General features: G+C 42.2%; 1 protein-coding gene across 1 annotated transcript in view; it reads left to right on the plus strand.

The window, feature by feature from the left end:
* LOC308304522 (ryanodine receptor 1-like) overlaps positions 1 to 21,370 on the plus strand; it is a gene marked incomplete at its 5' end in the record, with an annotated part of 142,344 nt that overhangs the window by 59,310 nt on the left and 61,664 nt on the right. The window contains 28 exons of the mRNA XM_080749131.1: positions 151 to 265; positions 1,730 to 1,862; positions 2,396 to 2,490; positions 2,678 to 2,813; positions 3,153 to 3,339; positions 4,024 to 4,135; positions 5,036 to 5,156; positions 5,892 to 6,061; positions 7,050 to 7,270; positions 7,741 to 7,831; positions 8,400 to 8,540; positions 9,037 to 9,200; positions 9,586 to 9,664; positions 10,215 to 10,304; positions 10,397 to 10,543; positions 10,863 to 10,940; positions 11,063 to 11,138; positions 11,492 to 11,615; positions 13,675 to 13,790; positions 14,410 to 14,477; positions 15,285 to 15,406; positions 15,546 to 15,595; positions 15,722 to 15,782; positions 15,891 to 16,017; positions 17,712 to 17,823; positions 18,131 to 18,212; positions 18,968 to 19,098; positions 20,172 to 20,492. Of these exons, the coding sequence (XP_080605257.1) occupies positions 151 to 265; positions 1,730 to 1,862; positions 2,396 to 2,490; positions 2,678 to 2,813; positions 3,153 to 3,339; positions 4,024 to 4,135; positions 5,036 to 5,156; positions 5,892 to 6,061; positions 7,050 to 7,270; positions 7,741 to 7,831; positions 8,400 to 8,540; positions 9,037 to 9,200; positions 9,586 to 9,664; positions 10,215 to 10,304; positions 10,397 to 10,543; positions 10,863 to 10,940; positions 11,063 to 11,138; positions 11,492 to 11,615; positions 13,675 to 13,790; positions 14,410 to 14,477; positions 15,285 to 15,406; positions 15,546 to 15,595; positions 15,722 to 15,782; positions 15,891 to 16,017; positions 17,712 to 17,823; positions 18,131 to 18,212; positions 18,968 to 19,098; positions 20,172 to 20,492 (3,470 nt within the window). The remainder of the gene's footprint in view (positions 1 to 150; positions 266 to 1,729; positions 1,863 to 2,395; positions 2,491 to 2,677; positions 2,814 to 3,152; positions 3,340 to 4,023; positions 4,136 to 5,035; positions 5,157 to 5,891; positions 6,062 to 7,049; positions 7,271 to 7,740; positions 7,832 to 8,399; positions 8,541 to 9,036; positions 9,201 to 9,585; positions 9,665 to 10,214; positions 10,305 to 10,396; positions 10,544 to 10,862; positions 10,941 to 11,062; positions 11,139 to 11,491; positions 11,616 to 13,674; positions 13,791 to 14,409; positions 14,478 to 15,284; positions 15,407 to 15,545; positions 15,596 to 15,721; positions 15,783 to 15,890; positions 16,018 to 17,711; positions 17,824 to 18,130; positions 18,213 to 18,967; positions 19,099 to 20,171; positions 20,493 to 21,370) is intronic.

Genomic DNA, 21,370 nt, shown 5'->3' on the forward strand with positions numbered 1-21,370 from the left:
CATCTGTGGTAGTTCCATTGTCATTGCAGTGTTTGTTTACATGGAAATACAGCTCAAAAGGGAACTCTGCATATGTTGGAACACAACACTTTGAAATAAGTGTAAGTTGCACAGTCTAACTTTAACACAAACCCCCTGTGTTCACTATAGGAACATCATGAGTAACAAAGTGTTCTACCAGCATCCCAACCTGATGCGAGCTCTGGGCATGCATGAGACCGTCATGGAGGTGATGGTCAACGTGTTGGGTGGCGGAGATTCCAAGGTACTCGTCTTGCCTTCTTGTCTTTCTAACTCAAGTGCATGGCAGAGTCCAGGGACGTGCTGGCCATTGGGAAAAGCGGGACAACTCCCGAACTGCCGGTTCATCCCCGGGCCGGTCCAGGCCGGCCATTAGGAAAAAAATGAAATGTCTACCTTCGTTCCATTTTGGGGGCCAACAAAGTAAATTGTCACTGTCGGGCAGAAACCTTGTATCTCCAAGTTTCAAATGTGTAGATTTTTTCGCAAAGCAAAGCCCTGCTTCATCATACAAGGCCGTCGCACAAAAGTAGAGAAAACAGCAGATCTACAAGCACACAACGCCTCGCGGTGCGAGGCGTTGTGGGCTTGTAAATCGGCTGTTTTCACTAGTTTAAATCATTTTTAAAATGATAAATACAAAACAAACGGTTTTGAACATACAAGGTTTCCACCCGACAACGCCGAAATATAACTCATGTAATTGGCCCACTGGCTTGTCACTTGTCATGATCTGAAATGGCAAATCTTTGAGTAGCAACAGCGCTATGGAGAGAGATCTCTCTCTATAGCGCCCAATGAGGGCCTCTCCAACTCTTTTTCCCGGGCTGAATCAGGGGCCCAGCACGTCCCTGGCAGAGTCCACACCACAACTATAAGGACGACATTGGCGAAGGATATCACTGGGATCACTTTCAGAGCAGCAGAAATGCTCAAAGCCAATCTAAACGTATCCAAATTTACAGGCCGCCGATGGCCAAGTGATTAAGGGGTGTACCATAGGCTCTGATACAGCCTGACAGTCAGTCGACTGATGAGGGTTCGATTCTTGAGCCCAGTGGACCACTCTCTCCCTGTTTCCTCACCTGTCAATCTCCACTGTACTATCAAAGGCAGAAACATATATTTGTGTTTATCATGTTTATAGAATGTCACCATTCGTTAGTGAATGCTCATTATCATTATAGTTATATTTATTGTCATCATTTTTGGTGTGGACAGAACTTAATAGAGTAAGCTTCACTCATCACCAAACATTATTGGAATAAAATATAAATATATGGAGTTCCCTGATCTCATCAATATTAAGCCCATATTAACAGGACTTCATAAGGGAATGCCCATATATGGAGGCCACATCGGCCACATACCACACTAACGGCTGGTTCTACAGACAGGGATCTCCATATATGGGCATACAAGGGTATGATGTCAGATGTCATAGACATATGACTTTCACATATCGAATAACTGAGTTAGCATGTTTGGGCTCTCACAGCATATCTCCATATACAGTACATGGATCTCCATATATGGGTACCAGGGGTCTCCATATATGGGTAACTTGTTCCGACATACATCACTGGCCATATGGCCAAGAATTGGCGCGACTTTAGGGCGAGCTCGCATGAGGCGTCTTAGGCACATAATTACATTTTTCAGGTATTAGCTCCAAAAGGTCATAATACATTTATTTGTCCTTGTGCAGGAGATCAGGTTCCCTCGCATGGTGACCAACTGCTGTCGTTTCCTGTGCTACTTCTGTCGCATCAGTCGCCAGAACCAGCGCTCCATGTTTGACCACCTCAGCTACCTTCTGCAGAACAGTGGCATCGGCCTCGGTGAGCATACTTATTTTAATGATAAATAGCTTCTACCAGCTCTGCTTTTGCAGATGGATGAATTATTACAAGTATTATGAATATTTCAGAGGGCACGATGGGACAGTTTTAGCGCTGTCACCTCACAGCTAGAAAGGGCCTTTCTGTGTGGAGTTTGCATGTTCCCCTAGGGTGGCCACCCTCACAAAAAACATGCAGTAATCCTGGTCTCTATACTGCCTCCCCCTGGCCAGCCTGATGGAGGGGAAAGGAACTGGTTGGAATAACGTGTTCCTTCCACGTGCTATGCCCAACTGGAGAAGCTCCCCCCTGTCAGGTGATTAGAAGCGGCCTGCTCATGCACTGAAGGAAGCATGAGCTCAGTTTGGGGCTCTCCCCAGGTTGGCAGAGGGAGAGCAGAGCCTAGGATTACAGCTTAGGCAATTGGTACTGGGTGAAAATGGGTTACATCGTGGGGATAAAAATGTAAGAAGAAAAAATATATATTTGTGAATGTGTGTGAAGTGTATTTATACCCGTCATGCTGTTTTCAGGAATGCGTGGCTCTACTCCACTGGATGTGGCTGCAGCATCTTGCATTGACAACAACGAGCTTGCATTGGCCCTGCAAGAGCAGGACCTAGAGATGGTAAAACACAATGCACCTTTATTGATTCAGATTAAGGTCCATATGACATTATTGTCAAGTTACAAAAAGGCGGTTTAAACTGATATGTTTTCATAGTACTAGATACAGACATACCGGTACAGTATAGCTCTCTATAGGTTTCATAATGACAGAGTAGGTTATCGTCATCTGTTCACTGTTTCTCCAGGTGGTGAAGTATCTAGCGGGGTGTGGTCTTCAGAGCTGCCCAATGCTGCTGTCTAAGGGCTATCCTGACATTGGTTGGAATCCTTGTGGTGGAGAGAAGTATCTGGACTTCCTTCGCTTTGCTGTATTTGTCAACGGTCAGTTGTAATTCTATCTCACTGTAAAAATGTTCACCACTTAAACCAACTAAACATGACAAGGGTCAGCTCTTTACCTGGTCCACTCTTTTTTCCTCTCAACACCAAATCCCTTTGCCGAAAATAACCGATCTACACGCTCACAGAGAGCTTGTAGATCATCTGATTTTGAATGTTCGCCCTAGAATAGTGATGCTAGTGGTCAATATTGTCCTTCTTCTTCTTCTTCTTCTTCTTCTTCTTCTTCTTCTTCTTCTTCTTCTGTCATAATGATGGGACAGTGTGAGTGCTTTCCCCATCTAAAACCATGATAAAGGCTTGGTTCTGTGCCCCCTGTAGGAGAGAGCGTAGAGGAGAATGCCAACGTAGTGGTACGCCTGCTGATTCGACGGCCTGAGTGCTTTGGCCCTGCGCTGAGAGGAGAGGGCGGGAACGGTCTGCTGGCTGCCATCGAAGAGGCCATCAAGATATCAGAGGATCCTGCCAGAGATGGCCCCAGTGTGAAGAAAGACAGACGCTTCCCCATGTAAGGACCACAGCTTTGCTTTGACCGTTTGCTCAGATCATAAGCGCTTATTACAATAACACCCTATATGTTTCCTAAACTTATAGGGTGAATAAAACATGATTTCAACCAATCTTTAGAGTAGAGTACGCACTTCTGCAGTGGTTGGAGGTGGAATTCCTACTCCTCCATTGAGAAATGTTGACCCTGGGGTCAGATAGGACTTGTCAACCTACTGGTTGATAAGTAGTACTGCCTCAAGCTCATTCGTGCCATATCTCCCCAGGCCTAGCAGGGATTGCCTCTTGCTAGAGAAGTAGGTGTTTGGCCTCTCGTGCCAGAGACGTGAGTCAGAGTTGATTAACAGGATTTTACAGGGTAGATTAGGGTCTCAGAGGAGGGAAAAACTATCAAATGGGGTCTGACGCCTAATGCATATCAAACTGTGGCCCCTTTTCCACCAAAAGAACTTTGGTTCTAGAACTGGTTCCATTGTAGATTCTTGGCTGATTTCTTTTGTTTCCAGTTCCGAAGCAACATTTTAGGGCTCTGAACCAATTCATTTTCAGTGGAAACACTCTGAACTGGTTCAATACTAGGCGGGAAAAAGAGAATTGAACTGGTTCAACCCTGGTGGAAGAGGGGCTTCAGGGTCCTTTGAAATGAAAAGGCTCGGGAACCACTGCTGTATGTGTTCCCCGGTAGGTTCGGAGGAGAGGAGCAGCACGAGGAGAACAAGGTTCACCTGGGGAACGCCATCATGTCCTTCTACTCCGCCCTTATTGACCTGCTGGGACGCTGTGCTCCGGAGATGCATGTGGGTAACTTCCTGCATGGAAGCTTTCACTGTCAGATACCATGTCGTCGTTGTCGGGTGGAAACCTTGTGCTGTATGTCTAAAACCTTTCGTTTTGTATTCATCATTTTAAAATGAATTAAGATAGTGAAAATAGCCGATCTTCTGTGTGCTTGTAGATCTACTTTTCTGCGACAGTCATGTATGATACAAATTTGAAACTTGGAGAAACAAGGTTTCTGTCCGACACAGTTACGATATTGTGGTTGCCTGGTGGAAACCAGACAACCACAAAACCATCACCTATCAGGAAATGGACACACAGACAGACCTTGGCATTTTCAATCTGTAGTGTGGATATTAGATTTTGGAATGAAATTGCAAACTTCTTCTGCTAAGGTCTGCCATTAAATCATTTGGTTTTTAAGGTCCTGGGTTCGATTCCCGCCGGGGGACACTGTGGGTGCTGGGGGCGTGTTCCCTCCTCCGCGTCATCAGTGCCCACACCCTAGGTGGGGTTGGCAAAAGGGCCTTTCTGTGTGGAGTTTGCATGTTCTCCCCGTGTCTCCTAGGGTAGATACCCTCACAAAAACATGCAGTAATCCTGGTCTCTATAATGCCTCCCCCTGGCCAGCCGGGGCGCCTGATGGAGGGGAATGGAACTGGTTGGAATAACGTGTTCCTTCCACGCGCTACGTCCAACCGGGGAAGCTCCCCCTGTCAGGTGATAAGAAGCGGCCTGCTCACTCCTCATGCATTGAAGGAAGCATGAGCTCAGTTCGGGGCCCTCCCCAGGTTGGCAGAGGGAGAGCAGAGCCCAGGATTACAGCTTAGGCAATTGGCACCGGGTGAAAAAAATGGGTTACAAAAATCGTGGGATAAAAAATTTAAGAATAAATCATTTGGTTGTTGGTCTTGCAGTTGATCCAGGCTGGTAAGGGTGAGGCTCTGAGGATCAGGGCCATCCTGCGCTCTCTGGTTCCCATTGAGGACCTGGTAGGGGTCATCAGCCTCCCTGTTCAGATCCCTGCTTTTGGAAAAGGTAAGCTGGGGACCACTTGAGTCCATTTAGAATCGCAACCGCACTGACATACTTTTACTGTCCTTACAATACTGTAACGCTGTACTTAACCAAATGAACCCTAGTGTCCTTATTCTGGGGCAAACGTTTGGCTGAAATTGCAGCTCAAAAATCGATGTGTGGTGAGCAGATCTACAACACGTCGGGGTGCTTGTAGATCTGATATTTGCCAAGGTATAAAATAGGGTGTTTTTTTGTATAATATTATAATTTATACTGTAGTGTAAAGTAACTAGTGACTAATGTTTTCAAATAAATGTAGTGGAGTAAAAGTACAATATTCTGGATTTGGATTTGGAGTATAATTAAAAGTATTGTAAAGTACAAATACCTCAAATTGTACTTAAGTACAGTACTTAAATGTACTTAGTTACTTTACACCACTGGGGAAAGCATAATAGTATAGTACAGACCTAGTACTCTGTAACGTTCATGTCCTAGCCCAAGATTCGTACCTGGGTCCCCCGCACAAGTGCTGAAGGTTTTACCACTGAGCTCATAGAGCGTATCTGTTTACTCTGGGGAAATATTGCTCTTTCATTTACAGGCAGTTGTACTTGTCAGTCTTTGAAATCAAAACGCATTTTTATTGTGCTTGGTATTTCTCCATGTCTTCCCTTCCCTGTGTGTTGATGTGTATGTAGACAACAGCAGTATTTCTCCATGTCTTCCCTGTGTGGTGATGTGTATGTGTAGACAACAGCATCGTAGAGCCAAAGATGTCGGCCAGTTTTGTGCCGGACCACAAGGCTCCCATGGTGCTGTTCCTGGACAGAGTGTACGGGATCGAGAACCAGGACTTCCTCCTGCACGTGCTGGAAGTGGGCTTCCTGCCGGACATGAGGGCCGCTGCCTCCCTGGACACGGTAAGACCCCTCAGTTTGATATGCACAGGGGCGTCACAAGGGGGAGTTACTAGGCCCAAAAGTGTAGGAGGCCTTAATTATTTTATGCTTTAACTATTGACAAAATCAGATATACAAGCTATTTTTGAAAAGTTTTGAAAATGTGTGCAAATCTTTGAATATATGTATTTTCTAAGCGATTTTGGGGGTCCTTCACATGAAAAGGTTTGAGCACCACTGACATAGAAACATAGGTTTTTCAAAAAACCTTAAAAGGATTTGAAATATTCAGACTTTTCACGGTTTTTCAAAGATATCAGATCTACAAGCTCGCAGCACGGCACTTGGTGCTGCGCTGTGACCTTGTATATCTGATATTTTTCAGTAGTTAAAGCACAAAATAATGCGTAATAATGCGTTCCCAGTAAATGGGTTAAACCCCCTCCCCCTGTGAAGAACATTCATGGGGGGCCCGCAGTGAATCCTTGTACACACTACACAGGGCTAAGAATTTGGTGCGACATCCCTGGATATGCATGATGAGGCCATGGAAGCTCCTTTTGATGAAAAATGTCTTACATCTCTTGGACCCCAATCTACACTGTAAGATCCTCTGTGTTTATTTAAGTCTGAGTGTACAAACTCCAAAGGGACCCGTAACTTTCTTGCTTGCCAGTAGTTCTCAAAGTGTGTTACGGCAATCCCCAGGGGGTCCTTGAGAGGGTTTTAGGGGGTCCCCAGCAAAATGAGGAATGAACTTTAGACATTTAAGACCTATTTTATTTTTTGACTATCGAAAATGGCTCACAGCGTGTTGTGTGCTTGTAGATGGGCTGTTTTCGAAAAAACTAAATCTTCCCTTATACAGTATAACATATTTTGAATCTTTTCAAATGGGGGTCTGTGGCAAAATACATATTAATTTGGGGCCATTGCCATGACAATAATACAGCTACCGGTAATAAGTTAGCTAATATTATCTGAGATAAAAGTGAGTTCTTTGTAACAGGTTGCCTTCAGTACGACAGAGATGGCCCTGGCCCTGAACCGGTACCTGTGCTCTGCCGTGTTGCCGCTCATCACCAAGTGCGCTCCGCTCTTCGCTGGCAGCGACCACCGCGCCATCATGATAGACTCCATGTTACACACCATCTACCGGCTGTCCCGTGGACGAGCGTTCACCAAGGCCCAGAGAGACATCATTGAGGAGTGCCTCATGGCTTTGTGCAAGTGAGTTTGAGCTCATGTTAAACCTCACTATAGAGCCCGATCGATGCCTGACCTTTGGGTCCCATCCTGACTTTGGAGAGCGTGTAGAGCGGCTATTTTTCAAATGGCCAATAATATTGGCTGATATAGGTTCAAAGTTATAATGTATATATTAACCCATTCTGCTGGGGACCCCCCCTATTTGATTGATTGAATACTTTATTTGTCAGTAATGTAAACGGCATGTGGTGCAGTCAGACACTAAAGGCTAAAAGAATAGCACAGCAAAGTCCTGGGGTACCAGGGGTTGTCTTTTGTTTTAGTTTTTGTCTGTTTCAGTTTACTCTCACAGTAATTTGTCCTCTTTTTTGACATTCTGCTTAAAAAGCTCTATCAGTCCAAGGAAAGAACATTTTGTCTCAACATGCTCCCCAAAAATATGGATTTAATGAAGTTTATTTTAGGAAGTGTTTTTATGATCTTTTTCTTAGACACCTGCGTCCATCCATGCTCCAGCACCTGCTGAGGCGGCTTGTATTTGATGTGCCAATCCTCAACGAGTACGCAAAGATGCCACTGAAGGTAGGATGACTTTGTATGCTGCCACCTTACATGATGCAAATGTATTGTTCTGTGGTTGTTAGTTTTCAGTTGTAGCCCATATTATCCATTGTAAAAATCAAAAGAAGAATTTGGTTTTGTTACAATATTGCATGTCAGTTTGATTTGTCTGCAAGATAGACGCTGGAGCCACTTAATTTAACCACAAAATAATTCTGAAATATTCTGAAAATGGTTATAGACTCATCCACAAAATTGTTAAAATCTTATATTTGCATATTGGCCTTTAACCCATTTAGGCCTAGAATTAGAAGGATTCAAAAGACACTTATAGAATCGGGTCAAAATTCTAATGTTCACGACTTTTCAAAAATAGCAGATCTACGAGCTCGCAGCGCGGCACTCGGTGCCGCGCTGTGAGCTTGTATATCTGCTATTTTTCAATAGTTAAAGCATAAAATAATGATACACAAAATGTGTACCCGTTCTAAATGGAAACAAGAATGCCAGGGTTAAAATGTTTAATGTGGAAAATGTACAATGCCTAATACAGTGGTGGTTTGATTGATGGTTTTGTCATATAATGCAGCTGTTGACCAATCACTATGAGCGCTGTTGGAAGTATTACTGCCTGCCCAACGGCTGGGCTAACTTCGGGGTCTCGTCAGAGGAGGAGCTGCACTTGACTCGCAAGCTGTTCTGGGGAATCTTTGAGTCGCTGGCACACAAGGTGGGAACCTCTTTTTCTATGCCAAACCTTGTTTTTCAATATATACATGTAGCTCAGCATATTGTAATGCCATCTGCAAACCATCTGGACTAGACTAGAGTGTTCAGTAACAGGGGTCTCCTTGTCTCTGCAGCTCCTTTCTAAACAGAAAATACTTTTTCAGGTTGAGATACCAATTTATTTTCCAATCAGGAGAGATACCTCATACACGATACAACCAGTGAAATTGGTGATGAAACAAAGAAATGAGCAGACCAGAACTGGAACACTTTAAAATTGAAGCTGATAAATGGCGACTCTCTCCTGACTGGATGGAATTTGTAACCAACCTGAAAATGAATTTCCTATTTGCTAAAGAGCTGGAAAGATGCGGTCACCTCACCTCCATTACTGAACAAACACGCTATAATCATTACTATCGGAATATAGAGCTTGAACTTTTATTAAATGTGACTTACTGTACACCAACTGTAACTTGTGGCTAATGTGATTTCAGAAATTCGACGCGGAGATATTCAAAATCGCCATGCCGTGCATCTGCTCCATAGCTGGAGCGATACCTCCTGACTACGTTGACGCCAGCTACTCATCCAAGACGGAGAAGAAGGCTTCGGTTGACGCAGAGGGGAACTTTGACCCTAAACCAGTAGAAACCACAAAGTGAGATCTTACTGTCATAAAGGTTTACTTTAGAACTGTGAAGACATGCTTGTATTACCGTAGGTACATTTGACTAGGGCTGGGCAATATGAACCAAATCAAATAGCACAATATTTTTGAACTATAGTCCTCAATATTGATATTGTGATTGTAACCAATATAGAGCACATTGGCTATTTTCTCTATTATTGATTTTCTTTTAAAAGTATATTATAGGGCTTAATTGATAACCAGACAACACTTACCGGTATGTCATATCACAATGTTACAAAACCCCAAATCCCAGTCTAGTCACACATTACGATATCAATACATCAGTATATTGCTCAGCCCTGCATATGACAACACAAGATCTAAGCATTGTAATTCTACCTCCAAACTGCAGTACCATCATCCCTGAGAGGTTGGACCCCTTTATCAACAAATATGCTGAATACACACATGACAAGTGGGCTTTTGAAAAGGTTAGTCTTAGGATGTTTCCTGCTTGTTTGCACTGATACATAATATCAGTGCATTACTATTCTTATGGTTGACACCATAATAATAATAATTCCACAATGGAAATGGTTGGTAGTTGGTACTCTGCACACCTGTACAACATCGTCCATTGTCTTGATAATATCTGTCCATTTGATCAACTGTCAACAGTCTGCTTACAGTCTGATTTCTATTATAGAAATCAGACTGTAAGCAGACTGTTGACAGTTGATCGAATACTTAATCTAAATACAAATTATTTAATCTCGTAATTGTATTGCTCAGTGATTCTCAAACCTTCTTTACTAGTGTACCCTACAACATTTTCCAGCTGAGTAACCCCTTTAACAGCACGAAACATTCTTCCTGATACCGACACTGTTGTGGTGTTTCTGTCTTAGCTTGTTTTTGTCCACTTACATTTCATTTTATTTCTTTGTTTTGTTTGGCTTTATTATTTGAAACTCAGTATAGTGCTGGACTGCTGGTTGATGTACAGTATGTAAACATGCCAAACATGTCACATCATTTCAGATTCAGAATAACTGGTCCTATGGAGAGGTGCTGGACGAAAATGCGAAAACCCACCCCATGCTTCGACCGTATAAAACCTTCTCTGAGAAGGTGAGGCTGCAGCAGTGGTGTCCATTGGTGATTTCTGAGCCATCTATCCATTCTGTGTTGGTGTCTGATCTTAGCGTCTTTTCCTGTGGTAGGACAAAGAGATCTACCGTTGGCCCATCAAAGAGTCCATCAAAGCCATGCTCGCATGGGAGTGGACGATTGACAAAGCAAGGGAGGATGAGGAGACCGACAAGAAGAAGCAGCCGACTTCTACTCGAAAGATCTCACAAACTGCACAGGTACAGTACTTACATCTGGAGTGTTGGTTTAACTTGATCGATTTAACCCTTACTTGATTATTTTCAATTTGTCCAATACTTTACATCTTGGATCCAAATATTGTACTTTTACTTCACTACATTTATTTGAAAACTTTAGCTGCTAGTTACTTTGTAGATTGATTATTATTACAAAACTTACACTAACCACATTTGAAAATAGCCGATGGGCAACCGTTATACAACCGATCTACAAGTCGACTGTGGTCGGCTGCAACGCATTTTGAGCTTGTAGATCGGCTATTTTTGTATACATGTATTGATTGTCTTGTGTTTTCAGGCTACTTATGACCCAAGCCATGGATACAGTCCTCAGCCCATTGAAATCTCCCACATGGCGCTTTCAAGAGACCTGCAGGTGTGACACCAAAGTCGTTTTCTAGTTTGGTCATTAGCATTGTGTTTTGTGAGGAATCCATTTTGGTCCCTTAACATAATTTGAACTTGAACTTTTGGTGCTATTTTTGCCTGGGTTCCCAGTCTATGGCTGAGCAGCTGGCAGAGAATTATCACAACACCTGGGGAAGGAAGAAGAAAATGGAGCTGCAATCAAAAGGTGAGAGATATGGTACTTTACTTCAATAACAGTGCATATTAGTAATAGTGCATAAGAAGCATTGCGAAAAAGGATTGCTAAAAAGTGAAAATGAAATAAAAAGACTTATGACTTGAAATTTACAGCAGTGGTTCTCAAAGTTGGTTCCGGGGGCCCCCCCACACACTGAGTCCCTTGGGTGGGTCCCCAGCAAAATTAAGAAAGTTTAACCACTTTAAACCTTTATACTAGGCTTTTCGAAAATAGCCTATCTGCAAGTTCACAAACTCATCGTGTCGCGATGTGTTAGGAATGATGTTTACATTTTTAACAACACAAATCATTCTCTTCTGGGGCTCCCTGGCTATGTGTAGGAGGAGGCACTCACCCCTTGCTGGTGCCATACGACACCCTGACTGCAAAGGAAAAGGCACGAGATCGAGAGAAATCCCACGAGCTGCTGAAATTCCTTCAGCTGAATGGATACTCTGTCACCAGGTGATGATGATGATGATGATGATGATGATGATGATGATGATGATGATGATGATGATGATGCCATTCCTCTGTCAACCTGGATGTCGTTGATGTCAGGCAGAATCTTCGTAATGACAAAAATTAAGTGTCGCGCAAAGGTTTTGGAAATAGCATATCTGCAAGCTCACAACGCGCCACTGTGAGCTTGTAGACCTGCTATTTTTGAAACATTTTGAAATTGAAACTGAAAGTGGGTAGGTCTCTTTGTGTGTTTTATAAATATTAAATGACCGTTTTCCTGAACAGTAACATTTTTGGACACCCGACAGCAACGAACACCAGGTTTCTTAAATTATTTAAGTTAAAACGAATACTGAATCCATGTCTATTTTTTGAATAGACAAAATATAAAATAGGGCTTCAGTGGTATGTTTTGTTGTATTAAGAATCTAAATCTAGATAGTAACTAGTAACTAATGTTTCCTAATAATTGTAGTTGAGTAAAACGGACATTATTTGTCACTGTAGTGTAGTGTACCGTATGTAGTGTAGTGGAGTACAGGTACTTTATAAAGTACATATTAAAGACATATTACAGTATTCAAGTAAAGTAAAAGTAACTCTGAAATATACTTCATTCATTCATTCAAACCTTTATTTATTCTCGAAAAACATTGAGGTTGCCCTCATTTGCAGTGTTATCGAGATACATCAATATTCACAAAAAAAAAACAGTATGTACAATCAAAGTTCACAAAACAAGTTTAGAAACAGTCGCAGACACTTGTGGGCAGATCTACTATCAACGATTTAAAATGACCGTAAGTTATGGGAGAACATATCTTGAAATTGTTTTGCAACTCATTCCAAGCGGTTGGAGCATTAAAGCAAAAGGCTGTTTTCCCTGATTCAGTGTTTGTTTTGCTGACCTTTAGTGTCAGCCAGTCACTAGAACGTGTCCTATATGTCACAGGATTCCAATCCAGCAGCGATTTAAGGATATAATGGTAAAGTCCCATCAATTACCTTAAAAATAAACAGGTACCAATGTTTGTTTTGCTTTTTACTTAAATACAGTAGTTACTGTACACCACTAGAGGTACACAACCACTGAGCAGCTTCATCATGTTTTTATCCAGCAGATGGTAGCAGTTCCGCTGTTCAAAGCATCAAAGTGTGATTAGAATGAGTTACATTTAAGCCGATAATGTTGAAAGTAATTCAAATCAGCTCTTTGCGTGCGTGCATAGTGGATTGGACGAACATGCTTATATCATCAACGCACCCCATCGATTCATAATATGGTAGTTTCGGGTCATTAAAGTGATGGGAATGTCATATCGTTTCACAGGGAATCAAATCAAAATTAGTTATAAAACAGGCTTGTCACACTCGTCCACAGGAGGTGCATACTATTTTAGAAAATTAATGTTCACCAAGACAATACAATTCAGCAGTCGCGGATGACAACACTATTCCTCCTATTTACATAATCCACATATGATTAGAGTGAGTTACATATTATGTAAGCTGATTATTTAATGGCAAAATTTCCGCTCTGGCTGATTGAATGAAAGTGGTTATGTCATCGTGTCTCCTACTGCATATGTAACAAAAGCCATACATCAATCTCATCATTTTTAAACATCAGGGGACATGTTGTTCATTCTGTTCCACAAACCATCAATTGAAAACTCTAATTCATTCCCCAGTTATTTAATTATTTGTTTGTGACAGTGATGACAGAAAACATATGATTTGTTTGTTATTAGCTGCTGGAAAAGGTTAGTAATATGCTAGTAATAACTCAGCTTATAAGGCATTATGATTAACATTCATAACAAGTGCATTACAAATGCAAGGCTATAGAGGTGTCCTTTAAGTAAAGTGTTAGCCGGTATTCTTTCTTATCTGAAAAACTCACTTCTGTATTTGCAGCACTATAAAAGCAACATGTTTTTGATTAGTTTTTTCCGATCACCTGCTTAATTTTTCATTGAATTTCCGCCAATTCTGACGTGCTCAGAATAGGAATGCTGGGGTTCCATGTGGTTAAAACATAATCTCAATTTGATTTCAGGGGCCTGAAAGATATGGAGTGTGACATCTCGTCCATTGAAAAGAGGTTTGCGTATGGTTTCCTGCAGAAGCTGTTGAAGTGGATGGAGATCGCTCAGGAGTTCATCGCTCATCTGGGTATTCTCGACTCTGGGAGAATTAGATCAACTTGTAGGCATATATACGCATATGCGTGTGCAACTGAGGTGTGTGTGTGTGTGTGTGTGTGTGTGTGTGTGTGTGTGTGTGTGTGTGTGTGTGTGTGTGTGTGTGTGTGTGTGTGTGTGTGTGTGTGACTGTGTGTGTGTGTGTGTGTGTGTGTGAGTGATATAGTGCAGTGGTTCTCAACCTGTGGGTCGGGACCCCCCTAATTATTTTGGGGGGTCCCCAGATGATGAACTTAATGTGCAACATTGTTTTCTCACTGAACAGTAAACAAACCAACATAACGTTTAAGTGTATAGAGGGTATCTAAACATTTCTAAAGTGACAATTTAAGGACTTTTTAATACCTCTAAAATGACAAGTTAAACATTGGCCAAATTGTCAAATATTAGAGGCAGAAATTGTGAAAATATCAGATCTGCTATTTTCACAATAGAACCGTGTTAAACAAAATGTAATGGCTCAACTCTTAGTACTCATCAGGGTGGGGGGGTCCCCAGTTAAAATATGCTTATTTTGGGGGTTGCGGCCTGAAAAGGTTGAGAACCACTGATATAGTGTTCTAATACTTTCCCATGTGTCCCATTCTCAGAGGCTGTTGTAAGCAGTGGACGGGTGGAGAAGTCTCCCCATGAGCAGGAAATCAAGTTCTTTGCCAAGGTGAGAGTTGAACATCGCCCAGTATCTGTGTGTTGGCGAGCCACTTCATTCCCATGACCCACAATATAGCCAAAAGTATGTCCCGTCGCACGACGATGTCGCACGCCAAAGACGACCGAGAATAGCAGACCTACAAGCTCACAACAGCACATCGCATCCCCAACGTGTTGTGAGCTCATACTGTAGGGCATTCACCAAATATTCGAATGTTCAAATATTCGAATGTTCGAATATTCGAATATCAAAGTCACTATTCGATGTTGTTCACCGAAGTTGAATATTCGCTTCTTTTTCTTTCTTTTTTTTCTCTTTAAAAAATATATAGTTTATAAAGCTTGGCTAGATAGGAAGTCATAAGAATGCCCCTGGTGGATGAATTTGTTAATGCTCTATACCAGGGGTTCTCAATCCTTTTTAGGCTGTGACCCCCAAAATAAACATATTTGAACTGGGGACCCCCACCCTGACAAGCACTTGGATTTGTAGGTATTACATTTAATGTGACTCGGTTCCGCAGATAAATATTGTGAAAATAGCAGATCTACATGCTCACAACGCCTCGCGTTGCGAGGCGTTGTGAGCATGTAGATCAGCTATTTTCGTAATGTTCGCCTCTTGCTTACTTAATATTTGACAGTTTGGCCAGTCCTGTCGAATATTCGACTATTCGAATACTTTGAGGTAGAATATTTCGAATACTAAAAATCACTATTCCTGAATGCCCTATCATACTGTAGGTTGGCTATTCTCGCAGTGCGATACCATCTCGTGACCAAGTGTAAATCGGACTTTCTCTCTGTCTTTCAGATCCTGTTGCCTCTGATCAACCAGTACTTTAAGAACCACTGTCTCTACTTCCTGTCCACACCTGCTAAAGTTCTGGGGAGTGGAGGCCATTCCTCCAATAAGGAAAAGGAGATGATTGCTAGGTATATACAAAACATACGCACAACACGCACAAGTTTTCACATTTTCCTCATTTTACTTTGCCCTTTTCTGTTAGCTTTGATTTCCTTAAACTTCTTCTCCTTTCCATTCCTTTCCTTTCCATTTCCTTTCCTTCTATAGTATCTTCTGTAAAATGTCCGCTCTGGTGAGACAGAGAGTTTCTCTCTTTGGTAAGACAGAAACTTTCCAACTGTTTGTCCTCTTGTCTATGTCGATCGCCTTTTGAATTCTACTCGCACTTCTACAAAATGACATTGATCTGCACTTGTTTACGGTCCGTGGTGTGATCTTTGCAGGAACGGATGCTTCAGCAATTATTAATTGTCTTCACATTCTTGCACGATCATTGGATGCAAGGTAAAGTCATTTTGCTACAGATTACTATAGCTTATAATAATGCAGATTTAATATACATGCATGAAATGTGTATTACATTTACTTGGACTTTTTTTTTAATGATTATAGGACAGTAATGAAATCTGGGCCTGAGATTGTGAAGGCAGGGTTGCGGTCATTCTTTGAGAGTGCTGCTGATGACATTGAGAAAATGGTGGAAAACCTCAAACTGGGCAAAGTGTCTAAAGGCAATCAGGTACTTTTAAGTATTTTACAGCTGAATCTACTGGTGTCTTCCTTATCCATGGCTGGAAAGCCATATGGCTTTTTCTTTAAATATACAGTTTATATCTTTGGGGGATTTTCTGCCTTTATTTTGGATAGTACATTAAACAGGGAGTGACACGCAGCAAAGGTCATCGCCTCATCCGTTAGTTGGGGCGAATTCCATTTCTCAGTGGTTTTGTCAACTATGAAGGTTAAATAACAAATTGAGCTCCCATGTCCCTCGCAAAAATGCGGGCAAAATGTTTGACAGCTAGGGTAATTGTCTCATTCACTTACTATACACTACCATAAAGGAAAAAATGACTCCCAAAAAATCTGCTTTAAGTGGGATGTGAGGGGTCAAACTAGGGTTTTTTAATTATGCACGAAAAACATTCCTTGGGCTAAAAACGGCCAACAAAACTATGGATTAGTGATGAGTCATCACTTTTCAGTCTTTTTGGGTCCGTTTTTAGCCCAAGGAATGTTTTTCATGCAAAACAAATGCTTGCAATGGATTCAGAATAATTAAAAAAAAAACCTAGTTTGACCCCTCACATCCAACTTAAAGCAGATTTTTTTGGGAGTCATTTTTTCCTATAGTAAGTGAATGAGACTGAAAATTACCCTAGCTGTCAAACATTTTGCCCGCGTTTTTGCGAGGGACATGGGAGCTCAATTTGTTATTTAACCTTCATAGTTGACAAAACCACTGAAAAACGGATCTTTGCTCTCGTGGTCACGGAAGTATCGGATTCGCCCCAACTACGTCTCAGGAACGGAACCCACGACTCACTGTCAGGTTGCATTAGGCTTAACCGGCGCCTCCAGCCATAGGCCTATGGCTTTTCACTTAAATCACCTACTGTACCCTAGTTACGCTTACCCAGGTTGAAAATCCTGTGTAACAGGATCACTACTACTCACTCTCCACCCAATGCGTACATATTTCGGCATTTTACATGACGGATAACTGCCAGTGTGGTCTAGCAGTATCTCTACCAGGAGATCTATGTCTTTCTATTGTATTGTGTGTTTAGTGGAGTTTAGTTGGGCCTGAATTGCCATAGTGTTTATGGGCAACTTTTGGGTCCCTAGCCACTCAGATATTTACAAGATGGCCCTATTACAAGCCAGTGGTATGAAAATCCTTCTGCACTAATAGACACCTAGTTAATCATTTCCCAAACTCAGGCATCCCAAAGCAGGCATCCCCCTCAGATCTGGGATGGTCTTCACTTGGACCCCAACTAGGCAGGGTCTATGAATTTTGGATGACAGCCAGAGTTCTCTGTCCCTCGCAATCTTGGCGAGAAGATTATTTTGTAACAGGATGATGTGGGGTATTACACTGGGGGGCATAGCCCCCAGTCAAAGGTGAATGTGTTGGTATAATTAACTCAACCTCTGGGTCTATGATGGAATCATCCAGTGCTTGAAGCATTCAGAAATCACAGAACCATATAGTTACTTGCCTAAAAGTCCTTACACACAGCTTGTATGTAGATCTACTATTTCTGACAAATGTTCCACCCAGAATAGGGGGCGTTTCAGTTAATGTAATAAAATGCAGATATTGTTTTCTGTATTGTGTATATATACTTTGTTTTGTAACTTTGTAATCAAGTCTCTCTCTTTAGATATGAGAGTAATTTGAATGACCTTCTTTGTTTCTTTTTAAAGCAAGTGAAAGGTGTGTCCCAGAACATTAACTACACCACCATTGCCCTGCTCCCGGTTCTCACCTCCCTCTTCGACCACATCGCTCAGCACATGTTTGGAGATGATGTCATGCGTGAGTCGTGTCCCTGTATACTGTTTACCACTTAAGCTCTCAGTGAATTCATTTACCTACTTGACCAGGGGCAGCTTTGCACCCTACTTGGTCTGCTCCAAATCTCTTCACTTAAATATGAAGTGGACTAAGAAAGAAGACGAGCCAAACCGAGTTTGCTTTTCTGCACAAAAAAAGAAATAACCAATTTTTACCGAATGGGTCCCCAATTGGGGTTCAAGTGGTTACGGTTATTGATGCTGTGACTGACCATATACTCTTTCTTGTGGTATGGCTAACAAAAGCTGTCTTTGTTGCTTGCATACAGTGGATGATCTGCAGATGTCATGCTATCGCATCATGTGTAGCATCTACTCTCTGGGAACAGTCAAGAATCCATGTGTCGAGAGGTGAGTCCGAACGTTGCACATGGATTGCCTCCACACTACAGACACTTTTTAATCTTGCCATGGCAACCCGGCTTGCTGGGAATTTGAATGGACTTTAGGTGCTCTATACATACTACGCTTGCCTCCCCAACCCCTCTTTGGCCTTGCTGCTTGTACACCCAAGTGAAAATCTACTGTTTATTGCAGCTGTTTCTATACTGTATGGTGGACAGAAACAAATACTTTTTGATAGGTTAGAGCTAGGGCTGTCACGATATGACATTTTACATGACGATTAATTGTCACTCAAATAATTGGCGATTAACGATTTAATTGTGTTTTTAGTCATTGATAATTACATTTCTGTTTGGCTTTTAGGCTTTGAAGTTGTACATGGTAGATATGACACATAACCTAAATATACAAAGAAATTACAGTCATTTACTTACTACTTAAAAAAATAACTTTGATAGTGGAAATAGCCGATCTACAAGCTCACAACGCGTCGCGATGCGACGCGTTGTGAGCTTGTAGATCTGCTATTTCCACTATTTCGGACATTTTTCAACATTCACGATTATGACGATTATGACAAAATAGTTGCGATAATGTCAAATAATCACGATTAGACGATTATGTAATAATTGTGACAGCCCTAGTTAGAGACCAGTTTGACCAGCCATAAACCACTGAAGTAGTTTTATTTATTTACTTATTTACATACTTACTTACTGTACCTACGTACCTCACTTTGAACTTGTTCTTTAACTTTCTAGACAGAGGCCGGCTGTGGGAGAGTGTCTTGCTCACCTTGCAGCCGCCATGCCTGTGGCCTTCCTGGAGCCCCATCTGAATGAGTTCAATGCCTTCTCTGTGTACACCACCAAGACTCCCAGGGAAAGAGCCAGTGAGCGCTTATCTTATCCTCACTTCACAATAGCGACAACCAGGGACGTGCTGGGCCCCTGATTCAGCCCGGGAAAAAGAGTTGTAGAGGCCCTCATTGCGTGCTATAGAGAGAGAGATCTCTTAGTCTCTATAGCGCTGCTGCTACTCAAAGATTTGCCATTTCAGATCATGACAAGTGACAAGCCAGTGGGCCAATTACATGAGTTATATTTTGTCGTTGTCGGGTGGAAACCTTATGTCCAAAACCGTTTGTTTTGTATTTATCATTTTAAAAATGATTTAGACTAGTGAAAACAGCCGATCTACAAGCACACAACGCCTCGCGGTGCGAGGCGTTGTGTGCTTGTAGATCTGCTGTTTTCACTACTTTTGTGCAAACAGTTTAATTTTTACTTTTGAGCAAACAGTTTAATTGTTTCCTAATTGCCGGCCTGGACCGGCCGGGAATGAACCGGCCGTTCGGGAGTTGTCCCGCTTTTCCCAATGGCCAGCACGTCCTTGGCGACAACATAACAAACACGATCACTGACACACTGTACAAATAGCACATGAATAGAAAACAACAGAATAAAAAAAGAAACCATTGCTCATGAATGTGGGTTTTCTTCTACTCTCTCTCTCCGTTATGATCCCCAAATGGGACGATAATCGTCATTATCGTTTATGGTGATAAAAAACACTCTCAATAACCGTGTTGTGGAGATTTTAATTTATCGTGAAATTGTCCTAGGAATGGGCTTTTGTTGAGCTGCAAATCCAGTACCACTTAGGTAAAGAATGCATTTGGTGCGCTCTTATTTCACCCCTCACAAATCTATTCAGCAAAAATAGCAGATCTACAAGCTCACAGCGCGTTGCAACGTGTTGTGAGCTTTTAGATCGGCTATTTTTGGCGAATGTTCCCCCCCAGAATAGGGATGCTGGGGGTTCAAGTTGTTAAAAAAGATGCTGTGCCATTTTAAGTTTTAAAAAACAAGTTTTTTATTGCGATAATATCGTTAAACGCAATTATTTTTGCCAAAACAACCGTGACATGTCATTTTCATATCGTCCCCATCCCTTTCCCCAAAGTCTTGGGCCTTCCCAACGAGGTCCAGGAGCTGTGTCCGGACATCCCGGAGCTGGACACCCTGCTGAAGGAGATCGGGGACCTGGCGGAGTCGGGCGCTCGCTACACCGAGATGCCCCACGTCATCGAGATCACCCTGCCCATGCTGTGCAACTACCTGCCCCGCTGGTGGGAGAGGGGAGTGGAGTGCCTGCCCGAGCTGGAGGGCCGCATATGCACAGACGTCACCTCGGAACACCTCAACCAGCTGCTGGGCAGCATCATGAAGATCGTGGTCAATAACCTGGGTATTGACGAGGCCTCCTGGATGAAGAGGCTGGCTGGTGAGGGACCACCTTTAATGACGTTTCTTTGTGTCGTACCTGTACTTTCTTTTGGGGGTGGTGGGGTAGAACTTTACTTTACTTGAGTATATCCATGTTTTATTACCATTTATTACCCGGCTTGTTTGAATGCTTGATTCTGATTGGTCAGTTGCTGAAATCAGCGGTCTGTTATTTCTGGATAACAGACCGCTCCGCTCTATAACAGACCGCTGCCTAATCAAAGACTCAGAGCACCTGCTGCAGTCAAGCTGCACTGCGTGAATCTTGTGCTGTATCCAACATGTCAGCCATGTAAACAACCACACAGCGACATTTAGAACTAAACGTTGCTCTCAAGAATGTTTTTAAAAATATTTCAAGCGAGAAATAGACAACGTAGTATCAGTAAAATGGATTCTATCTAATCAGCACTTCCTTGTTTTCCAAGGCGACCGTGTCGCGCTAGGGGGACACACCCAGCGCAACACTTGTGGAACACTTCCAGCCATCTGTAAACAAGGAAATACTTTGTTTTGAGTCAAATTATAAATTTTATTTAGTAGCCGGTTAATAAGCGGGATAAATACTGGCTCCTTGGGGGTTGTCCATATATAACATCCCTTCGAACAGTCCGTCGGGATGTTATATATGGACAAACCCCGCGGAGCCAGTATTTATCCCTTACATACTTCTGCACTCTCAGAGGCAAATATTTTGACTTTTGACTTTACTACAATTGTTTGAAAACACTAGTTACAATTTACTTTATCTAGAATCATATTATTACAAAACATCTGTACAATTAAGACCAATGTTATACTTTGTCTGTTCAAAAATAAACAATCCACAAGCTCACAATGCGTCGCACCGTCACAATGTGACGCTTTGTGAGCTTG

This window comes from Nannobrachium achirus, assembly GCF_963921795.1.
Source record: "Nannobrachium achirus genome assembly, chromosome: 19".
NCBI classification, from domain to species: Eukaryota; Metazoa; Chordata; class Actinopteri; order Myctophiformes; family Myctophidae; genus Nannobrachium; species Nannobrachium achirus.